Source organism: Ovis canadensis, chromosome 11 (genome assembly GCF_042477335.2).
Source record: "Ovis canadensis isolate MfBH-ARS-UI-01 breed Bighorn chromosome 11, ARS-UI_OviCan_v2, whole genome shotgun sequence".
Classification (NCBI taxonomy): Eukaryota; Metazoa; Chordata; class Mammalia; order Artiodactyla; family Bovidae; genus Ovis; species Ovis canadensis.
This window is the reverse complement of record NC_091255.1, coordinates 18972131-18993976: the sequence shown is the minus strand read 5'-3', so window position 1 is coordinate 18993976 and position 21846 is coordinate 18972131. Positions and strand designations below refer to the sequence as shown.

Genomic DNA, 21846 nt, shown 5'->3' with positions numbered 1-21846 from the left:
GAAACCCATCTGCAGGTCAGGAAGCAACAGCTAGAACTGGACATGGAACAACAGACTGGTTCCAAATAGGAAAAGGAGTATGTCAAGGCTGTATATTGTCACCCTGCTCATTTAACTTATATGCAGAGTACATCGTGAGAAATGCTGGTCTAGAAGAAGCACAAGCTGGACTCAAGATTGCCGGGAGAAATATCGATAACCTCAGATATGCAGATGACACCACCCTTATGGCAGAAAGTGAAGAGGAACTAAAACGCCTCTTGATGAAAGTGAAAGAGGAGAGTGAAAAAGTTGGCTTAAAGCCCAACATTCAGAAAACTAAGAACATGGCATATGGTCCCATCACTTCATGGGAAAGAGATGGGGAAACAGTGTCAGACTTTATTTTTGGGGGCTCCAAAATCACTGCAGATGGTGACTGCAGCCATGAAATTAAAAGACGCTTACTCCTTGGAAGGAAATTTATGACCAACCTAGATAGCATAATAAAAAGCAAAGACATTACTTCCCAAAAAAGGTCCATCTAGTAGTCAGGGCTTTGGTTTTTCCAGTGGTCACATATGGATGTGAGAGTTGGACTGTTAAGAAAGCTGAGCACCGAAGAATTGATGCTTTTGAACTGTGGTGTTGGAGAAGACACTTGAGAGTCCCTTGGACTGCAAGGAGATCCAACCAGTCCATCCTAAAGGAGATCAGTCCTGGGTGTGCTTTGGAAGGAATGATACTGAAGCTAAAACTCCAATACTTTGGCCACCTCATGAGGAGAGCTGACTCACTGGAAAAGACCCTGATGCTGGGAAGGATTGGGACAGGAGAAGGGGACGACAGAGGATGAGATAGCTCGATGGCATCACCAACTAGATGGACATGAGTTTGGGTAGACTCCCAGGAGTTGGTGATGGACAGGGAGGCCTGGCATGCTGCAATTCATGGGGTCGCAAAGAGTCAGACACGATTGAGCTACTGAACTGAACTGAAAACAGAGCTGTCTTGTAATATAAATAACTCCTTATCTTACACAGTCCAAACTCTAATTGCTTTCCTACCATCCATTCTTAACATGGCATGGGCTCACCTGGAAGAAGTTTAAGATACACTTCTCTTAACTCTGATTTTTCAGTAATTTTAATTACATTTACATTCCCAGCGTTCAGATTATATACTCAAGGAGGGAAACGACCACTGAATCCTCACACACCTTATATATTGCAAGGTATACAGCAGATGCTTAATAAATGTAGCACCAGTAAAGAGTAACTTCTAATTGCTTCTTTTTGAAGAACAATTAATTACCTACCCTCAGTCCCGCTAGTAAGTCACTGTCACAGAATGCTGATCAGTTGGCTTAAAAGCTGAATTCCTATCAGTTGCCAAAGAGAAAAGGAGCCCTTCGTCATGCATCCATCCTCTCCCCAACACCAGATCTGGGTATACTCCCCAGCTTATACACTACTTCTATTCCCCATAATGACAGTTCTCATATCATCATTTCTCATCTAAGTGTTTCTCAGTCACTATTCCACATAAAGAAAGGAACTTGTCTTTGTCTTTAATTCTATTTTTCGCACCAGGGCAGTGTTGAACACAAAGTAAATGCTTAATATTTGTTAAATAAGTGAGAACTCAATAACCAAACAAGTAACATCTATTTGCCTGTTCTATTATTCCCTTTGAGGAAAATGAAATTTTAACCTCTAAGTCTTCCATTTCTACAGATCTGACCCCCATCTTCCAAAGCTTAGGTCATTCTATATCTGCAATGTGACACTATACCCTATATTAAGACTTCTTTTTTTAAAAGGAAGAATTCTTTCTTTATAGTTATTTACATTTTCATTTTTAATACTACTTCTTAGGAAAAACAAGGAAGATGAACAAACCCACTTCCAACTGTACTTTCTGTAGCCTTCCTCAAATACCAAATCCATAGTTTCATCTTTATCCCATTTTTAGATTGTATTAGCAGGGTTCTAGAAACCAGTACTTAAGACATACAGGGGGAAAAGATGGTTCTTGTATCTTCTAAAGTATTCAGTTCTACCAAGTTTAGACTGTCATCTTGATCACTTTTAATTTTGCAACCAACAGAAACCATACTCATTCCTTCAGGGCACTGGGTTGGGTCCAGCTATAGTTGGCTCTGATTGAAAGAGTAAAGCTCTGAGCCCTATAGGTTATTGTGAACATTCATCTCATTCAAAGCAGCTGGCAAAGAAAACTTGTGGAGAGAAGGGAAGGGAAACAATCAATAATCAAAATTATGAATATTAAATATATAATGGTAAAATTTTCAGGATATTTTAGTTAAAACAATTATCTCTGGCTTAACAACTTTACGATTATAAAATTATCAGTAATCTAGTTCACCAAAAGACACATTCACTCCTGATTTTTCCAAGAGAGGCACATCAATAAATGAACACAACTCAATAAATGAATAAATGAATGCAACTCAGTAAATAAATGCTACTGAATTTTTAAAGTGGCTTTTGTGCTAGACACTGACTAGTGCAGAAATACAATTAAACAAAGAAAAGCCCTTGTCCTAAGGAAGGACAGTGACGAAGCAGTTAAGCAACTATAACTCAGTGGTAAGTGCCATGGGGAGGGCTCCCTAAGATCTAGGGACATAAAGCAGAAGCACCTCATCAGGTGTGGACTGATGGAAAGCATGAATAAGTAGGAAGAGACTCCCTTTCTCTACAGTATTTCTTTCTTCAGATACATACTATGTTCTGAAAATTAATAGAATAAAGGAGAAAAAAAAAACCTATGTGCTTTCATTTACCATTGAGGAAAAACACTAATTTGGAGTTAAACAAACAAATGGAAAGGTCAATAACATTTAACCTTTTTTTTTTTAGGGAAAAAGATACTTCCAGGCATGATATTTTAAATTACATTAAAACACTAAAACACAGAAAAAAAGATCACTTGGGTTAGCTGGTGTGAGGAGGTTTGTCAAATATGACAAGTCAGAACAGCTAACTGGGTAACTTTTCAAGTACCCCAGTGAACCTATCATAGCTACTGTAACATATCACCTTCCCACATTAAACATTCAGTAATAATTAAAGAGGTGAGAAAAAAGACAAATAGGAAGAATTTTCTTCCTTGTAGCTGATAATGAGTCTTACAGATTACAGAAGAAAACCCTATTAAAAAGTATATAGTCTGGGAATCCCCTGGTGGTCCAGCCCTAGGACTCACCACTACTGGGGCCTGGGTTCAATCTCTGGTTAAGCAACTGAGATCCCACAAGCCCTGGGGTGCAGCAACAAAAAAAAAGTATATAATCTATCAGATGTCATCCTATCAATTTCTTTGCATGAAGAGGCACTTCTCTTGATAACAGAGACACAAACACAAACCTTAGGTGGCTACACTGTATGCCAAACAGTTCCTCTCTCTGAGATAGTGTTAAAGAGAGACTGTGGAGTATAAAGTAGTATATAATATACATATGCATCTGTATTTTTAGATATACATTATTTTCTGACATCCAAAATTACCATTTACTTTTTGGAAAAAGGCTAACCGTGGTAAGTGCTATTTTCTTTATCACCTAATTTGATTTTCAAGGTGTCCTTACCTGTCCCTTTCTGTTTACTCCAATTATTCCAGCTGTGGCTTCATGAGGTGCAGTGACAAAGATCGTTTCTCCACTGATTCTATTCATGTAGATGCAGGTACCAGTCTCAAGGTCATAGAGGTGGATGTAACCATACTTCGTAATCAAGAATACTACATCATGCTTTTCACTGATCTGTATAAAGAAAATAAACACTTCAGTAAAATAAGTGAAAGTGAAGTGAAGTCGCTCAGTTATGTCCGACTTTTTGCGACCCCATGGACTGTAGCCCACCAGGCTCCTCCGTCCATGGGATTCTCCAGGCAAGAATACTGGAGTGGGTTGCCATTTCCTTCTCCTCAGTAAAATAATGAACCTACTATCAGAAAATTTAGTCCCATTCCATTTCAGAGATGGTAAAATTCTAGGATTTTGACAAGAGGCTTTTATGAAAAATTAAAAACTAGTATTTATGGTTTCTTCATTTTTACTGCAGATTCAAACATGCAATGTCCCAAGCTCTCACATAAAATACAAGGATATTAATAAACTGTATAAGATAAAAGAGAAAACATAATTCTGAAGAACCTGAGATAACCCAATTTATATATTACATAAAAGAGTATTACTTTACAAAGTTTCACTATTTCTGAGTAAAGGCACCACTTAAATTATACTGTCAGTAGTATTTTTTTAATTACTCATGTTTAGAGGACAAATTTTAAGTTCTTTAATTTTTCTTAAAATACCTGCATTGCAACAGGAAAGTCATTTTGTGCTTCTGGAGGAAAGAAAACATCCACTGCCTTCTTTGGAAATGGTTGGTTCCCTGTCGGTGGTGTGCCAACTTCAATGATATGTAACTGTTCAAAAGAAAAGTAAAACTTATGATCAACTGCTGAAAAGGACCATAGCAACTTTATTTGTGAAAACAACGAAATGTTTAGGTGAACACTAAACTATATGGTAACAACCATACCATGGAACACTCCTCAGTAATAAAATAACTTTCAGACGCAATGTCCAGCGAAAACACATAAAAAAATGGCTACTCTTCATAAGATCACATACTATATGATTCTACTTATAAAGCGTTCTTGAAGAGACAAAATTCCAGAAATGAAGAGTAAATTAGTGATTTTCAGGGGCTAGAGATGGCGAGCTGGCAGTAAGCAGTTGTGACTATCAAGGGGTAGCAAGAAGGCAATCTTTGTGGTAATGGAATAGTATGTATCTTGAATGTACAGGTGACAAAATGACACAATTATATAATTGTATCAATGTCAAATTCTGGTTTGTCAAATGTACTAAATAGCTATGTAAGACGTAACCATTCAGGTAAACTAGGAAAAGAGCACAGGATCTCTCTATACTGTCTTTGCAGTTTCCCATGAATAATATGTATTACTTCAAGATGAAAATTTTAAAGTCAGCTGAATAGCCCAACCACATCTCAATCTACCTTAAATTAAGAATGGTAAAACAACACCCACAAAAAGGCACTCTCATTGCTTTCGATTATAATTAAATTTTCCAAACAGAAATCTAACAAGTTATTAAATTCTTCTCTGCCCACACCTACTCTAAATACAGATAAGAACACACCCAATACTGTCAATGTAAGAGTACTATATATTTTGCTTAGTCATGTGAGGAATGGACTTAAACAAAAAATAACTCGTTTTCCAAGATATATAACCATATGAAAGTTACAGGGTCTCATCCTTAATTAGAATGACTAGCTATACTGAAAAAATTGTCTTCCCTTAAAAAAAATATGGCCAACTATAAAATATATAGTATAATATATCAGGTAAGCTCAAGATCCTATAAACTGGTTTTCTGATCCTACAAAAATTACATACAAGGTTTTTTCTTAAGAGGACTTTTCAAAAAATGTCACACCCTTATGTCTTTGTTAGTGCATCTAATTTCTAATGTCTATGGGTTTTCTGTTTAAAATTCATCAATTCAGATCTAAATATCTAAATTGTATTTTCTATCCTTGGCCTATTGAGAGGCTGGTAGGAACATTCCTCGGTTCAGGGATTATTCCTCTGAACTTTTAGGGAGAACTCTACCTCTGTACATATGTTCCCGGCCAGATTACAGGTTACTGATACTGTATTTTAAGCAATCTCTATCTTGGTTTTTTAAAACTACTTAACATGGAAAATATATTAAGATTTCAGAGAACCTGCTATGGCGATGAGAAGAGCAGTCAGACTGCATTTCCAGGGGCAGTCATGCCAAGCAGGCATCCAGCAGTACAATCGCAGCAGCAGGGCCTCAGAGCTTTGCGCCAGGGCTTCTGGCTGCTGCCCACTCTCCCTTATTCCTCCTAATTCTCCCACCTTGGTTCTAAACCTTCTTAGGTAATGCAAACTACCCACTGTACTTTCATTATTAAACTTTATGCCCTGTTTCTGTTGTCTGCAACTAAGAACCCTACAAAGCACTTCAACTTGTCCAAGTGATTTCAACGTATAGTCAGGGCTGAGAAGCTCTGATTTAAGGGAACGGTACTGAAATTGTGGTCCACTCTATCTAGTCATCTATAGCATTTAAAATGCACATTATGAGTTCCACTTACTGAATCAGACTCTCTAGATGGAAGGCACACAAATGTACATTTTAGCCACCCTAGTGATTCTTAATGCACAGGAAAGCCTTTGGTAAAGGCAATGAAATAAAGTCTATAAACAGCAGATACAGATAAGTTGCTTAAGAAACATTCACTTTAGAGAAGTATCACCAGAAACAGGATTTAAAGAAATTAAGTCACCACAAATCTGAATGTTGAAAACAAATTAACAAGAGAGAAGACTATTTTGAAATCAGATAACAAATTAATTAGTAACAGAAAGACAAAAGGCAAATTGTCATTAAACCAATTTCCAAAGGCAAAACTTACCTTCCCTCCTGCTTGACCCCGTACTGCAAAACAAAACAACGTTGATTCTTCTGCATTGCCTTCCATCTTAAATTGTGCGAAGCTAGCTGCATGTCCTTCGATGGGCTGAGACACCTTCCTATCTACAGAATATAACTGCATAGCTCCTACCACACGATTTTGCTACAAAAGATCAAGCAGAATAAAGTTTGGGGTCCCAACGAACCAGTAACTTCCACATACAATAATCAGTGAAATAATTAAAACACTTTATCATCTTTAGAAGGATTTACAATTCCTTTTCTCTCAATGTAGATTTGACACTTCTTAATTTAAAATTTAGTTGCAAACATTCTATTAAAGCTTAACATGAATGTTTAAAATGTGCCTCACATACAACCATCTCTTTACACTATCTTTTTTTTTTTTCGCTCAGTCGTGTCCGACTCTGCGACCCCGTGGACTGTAGCCTACCAGGCTCCTCTGTCCATGGGATTTTCCAGGCAATAGTACTGGAGTGGATTGCCATTTCCTTCTCCATACACTATCTTTTTTTAAAAAAAAAAAGAAAGATACAGGAGTACTCATTCTGCAGTAAATATTCACAATAAATTCCAAATCACTCCAACTCATTCCCTCAGACCGCAGAGAAGACCTCAAAACACCTTGCTAAGAGTACTCCAACCTGTATGACAGTATAAGGGCATAAAACCAGCAACTTTAAAAAAAAAAAAAGGAGGGGGGGGTCAGATTGGCAAAGAAGATACAATTTCAAAATAAACTACATTCCAAGCACATACATTCTCTAGACCCTTTCTTTATTAAAAACTAGAAAAATGTTACCTGTGCAGATATGCCAGTCAGAAGTAACCACTTCTGCTTTGCATCAGTTCGATAATTGATAATCTGGCAGCCTGCGAGGCTAGAGTGGCGATCAAACATTTTCACCGGCTGCGACTCCCCTTCCATACTCCAATGATAAACTGCATTATCCGTAACAAGAGCAACCGTATTCAAAGAGATCCATTTCCAGAAGGTCACATCATCAGTCATGGTATGGGCCTTCATTTTACTTTTCATTTCAATGTTAAATATCTGGAGAGTTTTCCCAGCTAAAAACAAAAGTAAGAATTAAATCACTAAGAAAGCAAAGCTCAGGATAAATTAGTATCTAGCTAGATCAGACTTTCTCTGCGGCAAAATCTGTAACTTCCAAACAAAACGGTCCTAGCATGAGACTCAATATCTACAGAAGTCACATTGACAGAACTGCAACCACTGAGGAGCTAGGACTGAGCAATCTACACCTAAACGTGAAGCAAAAACGATCACCTCTAATAAACACATTTTAAACAGATAGTATGACTTCCAAAGAGTTTTAAATCCCAACTAAAATTGAACAGCTCCCTTAATGATAAAAAACAAGTTGTAACCTTCATACTTAATTAAGAATGCTCACCCATAAACTTAATGGCTGGTACACAGAAAAAAACAAATCTGATTCAAGCACATGGGGAAAATGTCTACTTTTTAAAAGGCAGCCATCCCCCATTCAAATATATCTTGTGGAAACTTCTTTGGAAGAGGATCTACTGCAACTCTACCTTGTGCCACTAACACATGAGAGAGGTGCAGGCTACACCACTGGTTTAAGATACAAAGGGAAGGTAGACGTGCTACAGGAAAGGAGAGGAAGACAAAGGAGGGTGGTTTCAGATTTAATATATTAAAGGTAAGTACAAAATTCAAGCTTCAACCAGTTAAAACAGCAAACATTTAGTAAAAGAGGATGAAATCTGCTATGAATGTTAAGAGTTCACTGAGTCAGATGCAAAGGTTTATACTTAAAATTTGAGACCCATCACAATCCAAAAAGTGATTTGGTTTAATAGAGATCAAAGCCCACAGCTAACACTAGGCTGTCTAATTCGTATTAGTCCTTTAGAGACTAAGGAAAAGTCCATTCCTGAGCCTCAGAGAATTTGGCTCCTGAAGAACAAAAATTATAAGCTAACAAGGGAGTGGGGCTGGAGAGAGGGATGGGACGGGACACAAAACACAGAGCTTTGCACCACAGCCCTCCTTAATCACTGCACGGGCAAAAACTCCTTCCACAAAATGAGAATGCTATCCCCATCCCACACAACATGTAAACCACAACCAGACCTGGACAACTGTGAGAGTAATGGTCCTGTTTATAAAAAGAAACCAAGGGATTTGAAACTGGATTCAGGAGGAAGCCGTATTTCGGAATGACTTAACTTTCCTTTGTTTCTTCCCCAGCCCTCAGTTAATTACATGTTTTATTCTTTATGTGAAAGAGGTCGGAACATACGTACATGGGGTGTTTTGGGGAGGAGGGCAAGGGTTGACAGCTGAACTGTGCAGTATAAACACACAGGCACAAATCTATAACGGTATTACTGTATGCGGCTCTGAAAACTTTTTCAATTTATTCTTTTTATAGAACAGGACAATAACTAATACAATCTAATTTAAGAAAACTCACCATCTGCACACATAAGAAAGCATTAAGAAATGTGATAAAATAACAATAACATTAAAAATAGAAAAGAATTATGAGAAAATTAAAACGATGGCCTTTTAATAGAGGGATGAGAGCTGTTAAGCAGTTGAATTTAAATTCTTTAAGGAGGCTGAAGGGAACTTACTACCTTAAATATGTACTGCAAATAACAGACCACTGCCACAGAGTAAGTATCCCAGGTAAAATCTGGACCATCTTTCCCAGAGATGAGATCAGCTTCTATCTTGGAGATGTAACAGTGACTTATTTGAATATGTTTTCCTCTCTACCCCTCGCCCAACCAATTTAACTTCCAAACAGTGTTACTACTAAACACAAAATATAAATCATGTGGAAAAAACAAGTCTATTTAAATACTTCAGCACCTGGAACAAGTCACCCACAAATTTACCAAGAAGTTACCAAGAATCTGAACACTTCCTCCTACTATCAAGAATAAAAGCAACAAACCAAAAAAGAGGCAATTAAATGTCTCTTTCGGGTTCAGATAGTTTGTTACCTAGCCCTCTTAAGAGTCTGTTTTAAATAGTCAATTCTGCTCTCAGTCTAAAGTTCAAAGGAAAAAAATTAACGTAAGACTCCCAGAAAGTATGAGGGTCTCTGAACTCTGTTTGGACTGACAGGTTGTAGAGTTAGTTCCCTACTACGACAATTAAAAAGTTAGTCTGAATAACACCACTGATTCCAAAAAGTTAATACCCACCTATATATATACACACACACTTTAAAAAATTAGTATTAAGTTCAAGCCAGTTTTAGAATTTTTTAATTTAAATGTAACACAAACCTGATGTATCAAAGACACAGAATGAAGTTTATCACCGTAACAGAATTCTGCAATATTTCGTTGCTAATACTAGTAAAGTATATTTTACTCCAGAAAACAAATCACTAATTTCTTGTGTCTTCTGTAAATGGGGTCATGTTTTTAATATAATCTTACCACACCATAGGTATAAAGCTTAAATGCATTTAATCTAAATCTTAAAATTTTCCAAGTATAAGCAGAAAGTAAGACAGCTCACAGAATTATGCCAAGTAAAAGTCATGAAAATAGTTTAAAAAATCAAACACAGTAACAGCTTTCACTCTGCAGATCTATTTAACCAAACTTAATATACTAAAAAAAAAAAAAAAAAAAAGATTCTAATTACTGTATTTGAAAAAATTCCTATAGGAAAAGTTTTAAGAAAAAACCACAATCTGTTTATACCTTTCAGTGCAATTACTTTGCTGGCTGGATTCATGATGGCGCTGTCTGCTGAAATTGGTCTTCGAATTGGATTACTTGGGTCATTCATATCAATAATTACCACCTGGGCCTGCTCTCCTACTTTCTCTCTAATGCAGATGAATTTATCTGACTCCATAGTCAAGGTACTGAAGCCAATGTTTGCTGGGTTTATACCCAGGTTCTGGAGCTGAGGGAAGAAAAAAACAAAAAATATTAATAAATCATGCTACAAAGTGAATTAGAAAAGACTTGATATTCATGTGTGGTCATCATTACAAATCCTCATTTAACCATTACTACTTCAAGGTCAACACTGACAACTCCATTACACAGATTCAAATGAGGCAATTAATATAATGGACCTTCTATCTTCCGACAAGTATGGCATTCGATTGTTTTGTTATAATCCTGCAGTTGTAACTTGAGAGGTATAACCATCTGGTTACAACTAAGAGGAAGAACAGACAGATTTAAAGGGAAGAGCTACATCTGAGAGGTAGCCTTTATGGGTCAAGGAACCTGAGGTAATCAATGTTTCTTGGCTTGGGATCTCTTAACTATTGGACCTGTCCTCTCTAATCCCCTTCAGCATTCAGTAGTTACTTGATCATATGTACTGGACTTCAGGAAACTGAAAATTACTGGTAAATTATAGCATAAATTGAGAGAGTTAAAAATTTCACAGGGTTCTTGGTCTAAAGGAACTTGGATCAGTCAGAGCAGACAAGTTACAATACTTGGCAAAAAGTGCCAAAACAAAGATACGTAAGACAGATCCAGTCAAAGGAAGCCTACAGGCAAGGGAGCGAATGTGTTCAACAGAAGCAGACTAGAGAACACACCACAGAAGGATGAGCACATATTAAGGCCTAGAGATATGGAAGTGTGGTCTGCTGCGGCTGCCCTGGTGGTCCACTGGTTAAGAATCTGCGTTTCAATGTAGGGGATGCTGGTTAGATCCCTGGTCGGAGAACTAAGATCCCACTTGCTGGGGGGCAACTAAGCCCATGTGCTGCTACTAAGACCCAAAACAGCTAAATAAATGACTAAAAAAAAAAGAAGTATGGTCTGCTAAGGGAATTCTAAGTGCTCTTGTAACACTGGGAATAGAGATTATGTATGAAAGGCTTTTGGAGAATTAAGATTACAAACACAGGTATGGGCTAGACTGGTAAGCTAGATGTACCCCAGTAAGAATCCTGAATTGATCCTAAGGAAACTACTTAAGCATTTTAACAAGGAAAATAATGGAATCAGATTTGCTTTGTGTATGCAGAAGCTATTAATTTGCTAAGCAAATATACAAGATCTAAAAATGACACGTCTTTGAAAACTAGTTACATATATAAGTGAGAACAAGAGAAGGAGATTTCTACCAGAATGGGTCATTTCTCTAGGTGACTAAACATAGTATAATAAACCACCACTCAAAGGTTACCTGAAGGCTTTCTTAGCTTTGACCAGCCTGAGGGTTTTATTTTCTTTCCTCCAACAAGTAACAAATTCACATGGAACAAAATACAAACAAAAATTTAAAAGCACGGGAAAAGAAAAATCACTGTCACTACTCTCTGCTGGACCAGCTGAGCCAAGGTAACTGTGCAGGCATGCTCAGTCACTCAGTCCTGTCCAACTCTGTGCGACCCCATGGACTGTAGGCCACCAGGCTCCTCCTCTGTCCATGGAATTTTCCAGGCAAGATACTGGAGTGGGTTGCCATTTCCTACTCCAGGGGGTCTTCCTGACCCAAGGATTAAACCTATGTCTCTTTCATTGGCAGGTGGACTCTTTACTGCTGAGCCACCTGGCAAGCCCTAAAAGTTATTCTGTCAAACTCTTCTGCTAATAGAGCTTAACTATAACCAGTACAGGATTTCAAAAGAATACAACGTAAGATTAAGAGACTACATTGTAATTTCACTTCCCTCTTACACCTCAATGACTGCAGGTACAATGATAAAGTATAGTTACAGTAACTTTGTCACTGAATACTAGGGTAAGGAACCAAGCAATTGTCTAACTATTAACACAAACACGGTAATAAAGTGGAAGATTAACTAGTTGTACAAACTCAAGTATATGCTGTAGTGCAAGGCAAGTATACAAGCTGTGAGATATGTAACTTATAAGTGAGTTTGGTTACAACAACACTTTATGAATTACCAATTTTCATTTCTTCCTAACTTTAACTTTTAGTGACATCCAGTTTCAGAACTAACGGAGGAAGATAAAGAAATGGTCCTCAACAATCCATGAAGGGAACTTGTCAGGGGTTAAGGCATGCCTTGTGCAAACCAGCTGTCTAATTTCATAAGAAGTGGCTACATTTGTATTTCTGAGTAGACCAGTCCTCATTCTCAAGTTTAATTGAGTTACCTTTCCAATAATTAAAAAAATATTTCAGCGATCCTAGAGCTCCCAGAACCATATATATAAAAGCAACAAGTTATCTTCTAAACTACGCTTTAAAAGAATTCTAGGCTTCTAAGTTACTACCAAGCATTCACCAAAGGCAATTTTGAGTCTCAGCTGTCACAGCTTAAATCCTACAGTGTCTGAGAAAGTAAAAATAAACAGTGTTAGTCAAACAGTAAAATTAAAACAAGGATGCAAACCACAAACACACTCAACTAAATGATCCTAAGAGATTCCTTTTTATTCCTCCACATAAGAGGTAGGTAGAAGACAAGTGTAAGAAAAAAAAACACTATGAGATAATAAAGAGGAGGGAAAATGGTAAGTCAAGAAACATGTGTTTTTTATTCTTTACCAGATCTCCAGATAAATGCAGCAAGAAGTGTCTTCAAAAGCCAGCAAAGACCTTCAGCCTAGGAGCTGTTTTATTTGCAGAAAAAGCAAAGATTTGGTGCAAAGTGGGGGCATTTCCTGATACTTCTCCTCAATCTATGTAGTACTTTTACTTTTTTTTCTCATTAAACACATTCTACTAAGAAAGTTGTGTATATATATATATTTTTTTTTAACCTTCTCTATCAACAATGTACTCCATATGAAAGATTTACTTTATTAAAAATAAATAAGAAGGTGGCAAATCCTCACCAATCTACACATTTAAACATTTTAAGAAGCATACTTTTTATTAAAAAAAGCATACTTAAGTAATGCCCATTCACACAACTAAATAGGAAACTGCTCCTTCCTAAAAAGCCTCTCCCAGTTGTTAAGATAAGTGACCTATTCCAATAGGTTAACAGAAAGTTACTTTTTCCCCCTCCTCTTCAAATAAGGTCAGTAAGAATTTTTCTTTATTGCTGATACTTCTCAGTGAGAATGCCCAGAACACTCACCAATTCTTCCCAAATTTTCCAAGGATATATTAAAAAGGAAAACATACCAAAACAATTCTGGTTTAGATGCACTCTCAAAATGGAGTCACATAAAAGGGTTATCATACTACATATCTATGTCTAATAATATTTGTGTAGATTAAAACTTTAAAATACAACGAAGGGAATTCCTGGCGGTCCAATGGCTAGGACTCCACACTTCCACTGCTGCAAGCCCAGGTTTGATCCCTTGTCAGGGAACTAGGGTCCCACAAGCTGCACAGTGCAGACAAAGAACAAAACCCAAAACACTACAATGTTTTTAAACAGGTTTCATTTTCAAAACAGCATATACTAGCCATAAAATATTCCAGTCAGGTATAAAGGTCTAATGGTGATGAAAGTGAAAGAAGACAGTGAAAAAGTTGGCTTAACGCGCAACATTCAGAAAACAAAGATCATGGCATCCAGTCTCATCACTTCATGGCAAATAGATGGGGAAACAGTGGAAACAGTGGCTGACTTTATTTTTGGGGCTCCAAAATCACTGCAGATGGTGATTGCAGCCATGAAATTAAGACACTTGCTCCTTGGAAGGAAAGTTATGACCAATCTAGACAGCATATTAAAAAGCAGAGACAAGGGAGGGGGGTTCATGTTTGGGAACGCATGTAAGAATTAAAAATTTTAAAATTTAAAAAATAAAAAACTAAAAAAAAAAAAAAAAGGCAGAGACATTTACTTTGCCAACAAAGGTCCGTCTAGTCGAGGCTATGGTTTTTCCAGTAGTCATGTATGGATGTGAGAGTTGGACTATAAAGAAAGCTGAGCGCAGAAGAATCGATGCTTTTGAACTGTGGTGTTGGAGAAGACTCTTGAGTCCCTTGGACTGCAAGGAGATCCAACCAGTCCATTCTGAAGGAGATCAGCCCTGGGTGTTCACTGGACATCACCTTCAACATCACCTGATGTTGAAGCTGAAACTCCAATACTTTGGCCACCTGATGCAGAGAACTGACTCATTTGAAAAGACCGATGCTGGGAAAGATTGAGGGCAGAAGGGGACGACACAGGATGAGATGGCTGGATGGTACCACCAACTCGATGGACATGGGTTTAGGTGGATACGGGAGTTGGTGATGGACAGGGAGGCCTGGCGTGCTGCGGTTCATGGGGTCACAAAGAGTTGGACACGAAAGAGTAACTGAACTGAACAGTATATGAGCTACATACCACAGAAACTGAATCACAGATTGTGGAACAAACCATTAATAAAGTCAGAGAACATACTAAGCGTCTACATACTTGCAGCTGTTTTCAGAGAATACACAATAATACTCAAAACTCTGTCCACATTTTTTATCCTCTCAATTGGCAAAATTTCACTACTTTTGAAGCTGTTTGTTGTTCAGTCGCTAAATTGTGTTGGACTCTTTGTGATCCCATGGACTGTTGCGTGCCAGGCTTCCCTACTGTCCTTCACTATCTCCTGGAGTTTGCTCAAACTCCTGTCCATTGAGTCAGTGATGCCATCCAACCATCATGTCTTGTCACCCGCTTCTATGTCTGCCCTGAATCTTTCCCAGTATCAGTCTCTTTCCCAATGAGTCAGCTCTTCCCACCAGGTGGCTTAACTCTAATAGAGCCTCAGCTTCAGTCCTTCCATTGAACATTCAGGGTTGATTTCCTTTAGGACTGACTCATTTGATCTCCATGGTATCCAAAGGACTCTCAAATGTTGAAGATGGGAATATTCTATTTGGAGATATACTTGGAAGTTTCTATAATAAAGCATCTTTTTTAAACTTCAAGTAATGTTTATTATAACTATTGTTTATAAAATAAGAATATGGAGTCAATACCCTTCAGTCCAAAAAAATGGATTGTTTTCTTTTTGAATAGTTGTGACATGCATATGACAAATAATTCATTCTATACAAAGGGTGTAACTACTATTAAGTCATTCACTCCACGTTTCCAGTAATACCTCTCTCCTGCCAGCAATCAGGGATACTTTTCCATCTTAGATATCCTATGCACAGATTAAAAAATATATATATTTCCAGTTTCCCTTAAAAAGAAACAACATTAGTCTCCCTTATAAAAAAAAAACACACTAATGGCACATGCACAAAAGCACAAAACTACCAACTGCTCCTTTTAAAGAAAGTCACCCAAACTTTGCAATTCGTTTAGTTTCCAGGCTAGATTCTGCATACTAGTCTGTAAGTGGCACTACTCTAAGACTTGACACTTAAATCTAGTTCAGATGCTAAAAAACAAGTAGTCATCCATCCCTAGTTACCCACTGGGGATTGGTTCCAGTGTCTGCCCTGGCAGACATCAAAAATCCACAGATGCTGGTTAAGGCCTTTATATGTATGGGAAACCACAGATAAGGAGAGGAGAAAGTGAAAGTGAAGTCGCTCAGTTGTGCCAGACTCTTTGCCACCCCATGGATAGTTGCCTGCACCAAGCTCCTCCATCCATGGGATTTTCATGGCAAGAGTACTGGAGTGGGGTGCCATTTCCTTCTCCAGGGAATCTTCCCAACTCAGGATCGAACCTAGGTCTCTCACATTGTAGACAGACGCTTTACTGTCTGAGCCACCAGGGAAGTCTGTAAGAGGAGAGCTGACTGTAAATAGATTTACTGTTAATCAGCACACCCAAAACTCTGGAGTGCCCTGGAATTATATTTTACAAATGATACAGAATTGTTTCCTTTTCCTTTTCCCCGTCCCCCCAATTTGGATTTACATGCCAAGGGCGGGCGGGGGCGGGGGGGGGGGGGACACTGCATTCTTAGTTTTGTACTGAGAAACAGTATTTCAGATTCCCCACAATCCAGAGAACACAGTACGTTCTTCATTCAAATAGACAATTACTGTACAAATGTCTAACTCTGATTATAAACTACAAATGATTATGAACTACAAATTAGTTCTGTGGATTCATCATAAGAAAAAAATGTCTGGGTTTAGCCCTAGTTTTGCCACATAAATGACCAAAGGTAAATCAGTTATCTCTGTATATCTACCATTTCTTTATCTGAAACATCTGAGATGATAGTACATTGCCCACAATGGTGAGGATTTAACTGAAGTGCTTTCAGAACATAGTAAAGCCTCAAAAGATACTACTAGTACATATAATACATGAGTACCCTGGCCAGCTCAAGATTAGCTTCTTTTGAATTTGCATTTTATCTGCTTAATTCAGCTGTGCTAGAAGCTGGCTAAAACTCGGGGTGTGAATTTCTTTGAACTACTGATAAAAAGATTACTGGTCTCTCTGTGCTCAACTTAGTAGCCACTGCATGTTTGTTTGTTTTTTCTTTTGAGAAAAGGAAATTACTCTTTAAAATTTCCAATTCTGCTCTTTAATTTACCTAACTAAAAGTCAGGTAGAGACCAGAATCTTCAAAATCATGTAACATGGAATCATGTAACATATCCATGCCAAGTAACCCCATTTTATTTCAATTATTATTTTTAGAGGCACATGGAAAAGTACTGTTGAGGCTTTCTAGCAAACTTGGCAAATATATCTCCTAAACCTCTATTTAGGGAGCAAGCCAGGAAAGCTAATGCAAACAGAAGGCGTGAGGTCAGGAGCAATAATTCTCTTTACCCTAAAGAGCTCAAGGCTAAGAAACAGGTGAAGTGGAAAGCACTTTCTCCCTCAGTGTGACCAAGAGTTGAAGCTACCTGGGTCAGAGAGACACACACACACTGTCCCCCAGCCCCTGATACATTTCCAAAACCAAAATTTCCCAGTTTTTCCTAATCTGCCCATGCCCCACTATTTCAGATCCATTTACTCAACTAAACCATATATCCTCAAATAAAAAACACTTTCTTAAAGAATGAAAGCCTCTGCCATTTTGCCTCTCAATAGTTCTAAAGGCTCAAATATTCTTACACAAAAGGACAACATTTCTTTACTAACTGTATATGGCTAATTAGCATATTCAAAAGCAGAGACATTACTTTGCCGAAGTAAGGTCCGTCTAGTCAAGGCTATGGTTTTTCCAGTGGTCATGCATGGATGTGAGAGTTGGACTGTGAAGAAGGCTGTGCGCCGAAGAATTGATGCTTTTGAACTGTGGTGTTGGAGAAGACTCTTGAGGGTCCCTTGGACTGCAAGGAGATCCAACCAGTCCATTCTGAAGGAGATCAGCCCTGGGATTTCTTTGGAAGGAATGATGCTAAAGCTGAAACTCCAGTACTTTGGCCTCCTCATGCGAAGAGTTGACTCACTGGAAAATACTCTGATGCTGGGAGGGATTGGAGGCAGGAGGAGAAGGGGACAACAGAGGATGAGATGGCTGGATGGCATCACGGACTCGATGGACGTGAGTCTGAGTGAACTCCGGGAGATGGTGATGGACAGGGAGGCCTGGCGTGCTGTGACTCATGGGGTCGCAAAGAGTCGAACACAACTGAGCGACTGAACTGAACTGAACTGAATTACTTTCCAGGATAATTACAGATTAAAGGATGTATGAAGCCCAAGATTCTGCACTAATATTAATAAAACAGGAGAAGTTGTTCCTTGCAGAAGAAAGCTAACTTAAAAATGGTAAAACACTGATGGAATTCTTCAAAAGTCAGTATTTTGCGATCAACACAATAACTGATTCAGACAAAAATCATCAATGGATACAAGAACAGATGAAATTCTGAGAAACAAAATGTATTTGTAATGTCTCAAAATACCTCCCACAAAACAAAGGGAAAAGGAGATTTATGGTGAAGAAAACTGTTAGACCCAACCCTCATCAAAGTGAAGTGAAAGTGAAGTCGCTCAGTCGTGTCCAACCCTTTGCGACCCGTGGACTGTAGCCCACCAAGCTCCTCCGTCCATGGGATTCTCCAGGCAAGAATACTGGAGTGGGTTGCCATTTCCTTCTCCAAGCCTCATCAAAGGGTTGTGATAAAAGTTAACATAAATAACTAGCAATGAGTCAAAATGAGAGCATGTGCTTCCCTTCCCAATGTGAGGCATTACAAAGAACACATCACCCCTGCACTATTCCTGACAAAAGTATACAGCCTGAATTCAATCATGAAGACACATCAGACAAACAAACTGAGGAACATGCCACGAAAAAAATGACCTACATTCTTTCAAAAAGAGACAGGACAACTCAATGCAATTCATGATCCTGAATTTTCTTACAAAGAACATTACTGGAACAACTAATGAAATCTGAATTGAGCCTGAGATAAGAGTAGTCTGTCAAATTCTTCACCTCAACCACTGCAGTATGGCTGTATAAGACCATTTTGTTATTCTTAATTAACACATACTAGAGTATGTAGTGGCAGAGGCATCGTATCTGCAAACCACTTTCAAACAGTCCAGTAAAAAAAAAAGTACTGAAAGAAGATAAATCAAAGGTAGCAAAAAAAAAATTTAAGAACTGACAAATCCAGGTAAAGTGTGCAAAGAATCTCTGTACCATTCTTCAACTTTTCTGTAAATCTCAAACTCTGTAAGAATTTGAATGTTTCTTACAAGAGTCGCTGAAGGCAACATACAGGTCTTGCCTGGATCCTGCTTTAAACAAACCAAATTAACATTTAGGGACAATAAGGGAAATCTGAATATGGACTGGTTTTCAGAACATCGAGGAATTGTTAACTATTAGGATGTTATAATGCTACTGTGATTATAAAAAGCTCTTCTTATTTTCTAAAGATGCATGCATACTGGAATATTCATGAAACATTATAGTAGCCTAAAATTTTTAAAATGTGTAATTAAAACAAATACAGCAAAATAGCATTAAAAATCTAGATGACTGTGTATATGCTCTTACCAGTATTATGAAAATGTACAAAGTTATTATTTTTTGAAGTTTTAAAAAAGGGATGAATCTCTGCTCTTATAGGTTACAGAACTTGAAAATTAAAATGAAGCTATAAGGATTAGACTTTATTGGACAGTTTACCTGTAGGGCAGGAAGGCAGAATACAACCTCAAAAGGCAGAGATGAAAATCAAACCATTCATCTGGTTTGATTTTGCTCTGTAAAGGAGCTGAAGAACATCTGCCCAATTAGAACTGAGAGGTTTGCTACACTGTCCAATATGGTCACATGTAGCCAGTTACTTTAACTTAGTAAATAAAATTTAAAATTCAGTTTCTCAGTCACACTGATCTCATCTCCAGTACTCAACTGCCACATGTGACTACCATGCTGGAAAGCAGAGAATGTAGAATATTTCCATTATTGCACGGTTCTACTGGAGAGCACTGTTTTCAGAAGTTTTTCTTGCGAGTCCAACTAGGAGAAAGGGAGAACTTCTTTTAAATTAAACTCTGGCAAAATATAAAGGACAGCTGGCAAAAAGACACACTCACCTTAGATAAGGATTTCAGACAAGACAAGAAGCAGAAAAAAATTACAACTTTCAGGTTTCAGGTTTCAGAGCAGGAGGCTTAAGGGAAAAAAGTCTACAAAGTTCAATGCTACCACAAGTCCAAGGAAGAGCTCACCTCACTCTGGGTGCTTCTTTCAAGAAAGCACTAAACATTCAAATAGCTACTGCCGCTGCTAAGTCGCTTCAGTCGCATCCGGCTCTCTTCGACCCCACAGACGGCAGCCCGCCCACCAGGCTCCCCCGTCCCTGGGATTCTCCAGGCAAGAACACTGGAATGGGTTGCCATGTCCTTCTCCAATGCATCAAAGTGAAAAGTGAAAGGGAAGTCACTCAGTTGTGTCCGACTCTTCGTGACCCCATGGACTGCAGCCTACCAAGTTCCTCAGTCCATGAGATTTTCTAGGCAAGAGTACTGGAGTGGCTTGCCATTGCCTTCTCCGTCAAATAGCTAAGGCCCAGGTGAAAAGGGGCTGATGTAATTTCTTCAGAGAACAGGGGAAAAGAAAAGCCCATCTCTGTGCCTGATAAACTACCACTGCCTCAATTTCTAAGATGCTCATCGATGTAAAAAAGCTTTTCGGGAAAGAGTACAACTGTAAGATGAACCCTCAATTTAAAAACTGTTGACTCTGAAAGAGACTGTATTAAAATCAAAGAAATGTGGTCAAAAAATGTTTTTTAACTTCAGCAATATTAGATTCAGAAATCTAAGTTAAATGCTCATCAGCTTTTAACATTTTAAGCTCTGATTTTCCGGTCTTGGTTTTGAAACTGTACTTGACTTAACTGTCCATGCGGCAAACAGAAAAGAGCAAGTGTCTATCCCTGTATGAGGGGGAGCAAGGCATGCTTAGGTGCTGCATAAAGGTCTAAGCAGTTTAATAAACGGCAAGCTTCCCTGGTGGCTCAGATGGTAAAGAATCCGGCTGTAATGCGGGTCGGGAAGATCTCCTGAAGGGGGCATGGCAACCCATCCAGTATTCTTGCCTGGAGAATCCCCATGAACAGAGAAGCCTGGTGGGCTACAGTCCATGGGGTTGCAAAGAGTTAGACATGACTGAGAGACTAAGCATACAAGCTCTTAGAATAGCATGGGGGCACGTAAGAATTTGTTTTAGAGATTTCTGTCCTTTTACAGTTATTTAACTCTGGGACCATGGTATCACGACAAACTATTCTAAAACAGATTGGCTCTGATACCACATTACTAACATTACACAGCGAGGGCCAAAGTGGGAATCGCCTTTTTTCAAGTCTTGTTACTAAAGAAAGCTTGGAAAACCTTCACTTATCAAGGAAATCAGGAAATCCAGTGACGGCGAGTCAGCATCTATCAGAATACATTTAGTGATCAAACTATTAAAATGTTGTTAAAGGAACCAAATGGACTATGTCTATATTAATCCAATAGTATACATGTATTAAAAAGGGTAGAAAAAATAAATAAATAAAAATAAAAAGGGTAGAAAATTCTGCCATAAGGCAATTCAACCAACTAAAACCAGACTACTTTTTCAATGTCCAATTCTTTGACTAGCTAAAAATGACACTCTCCATCAGCATAACGTCTGTCTAAGCAATCAATCACAATTGTGTCCGTGCCTACAAATATCATACAATTTAAAGAATAACAAATTTGCTTTGAGTCTACTAATTTCATCCAGCACTTCCTACCTCTGATCAGACAGGAACATTTACTGGAAACAGGCTTCTCTATAAGCACACCGGGGGAGTCTGCTTCCTAATGAATGACTAGTAAGCTCAGAACACAACTCATTTACCAGCTGAATCAGCTGAAGATCAAAATATATTAAATTTTGTGTTTGTGACAGCATTATTATGGATTATGTTTCACAATCAGTGCTTGGCTTTACACTTTCCGGTTCCTTCCTCCTTGTTTCGTCTTAACAGTTAGAATATA

At 38.1% G+C, this 21846-nt stretch overlaps 1 protein-coding gene across 2 annotated transcripts in view; it reads right to left on the bottom strand.

Annotated features, from left to right (window-relative positions):
* Positions 1 to 21846, bottom strand: part of CLTC (clathrin heavy chain) — a 64229-nt gene that overhangs the window by 31392 nt on the left and 10991 nt on the right. For both annotated transcript variants that reach the window (XM_069602669.1, XM_069602670.1), the window contains exons 2-6: positions 10226 to 10433; positions 7308 to 7576; positions 6486 to 6647; positions 4321 to 4434; positions 3593 to 3766 (exon numbers count right to left, since the gene is read on the bottom strand). In XM_069602669.1, the coding sequence (XP_069458770.1) occupies positions 3593 to 3766; positions 4321 to 4434; positions 6486 to 6647; positions 7308 to 7576; positions 10226 to 10433 (927 nt within the window). The remainder of the gene's footprint in view (positions 1 to 3592; positions 3767 to 4320; positions 4435 to 6485; positions 6648 to 7307; positions 7577 to 10225; positions 10434 to 21846) is intronic.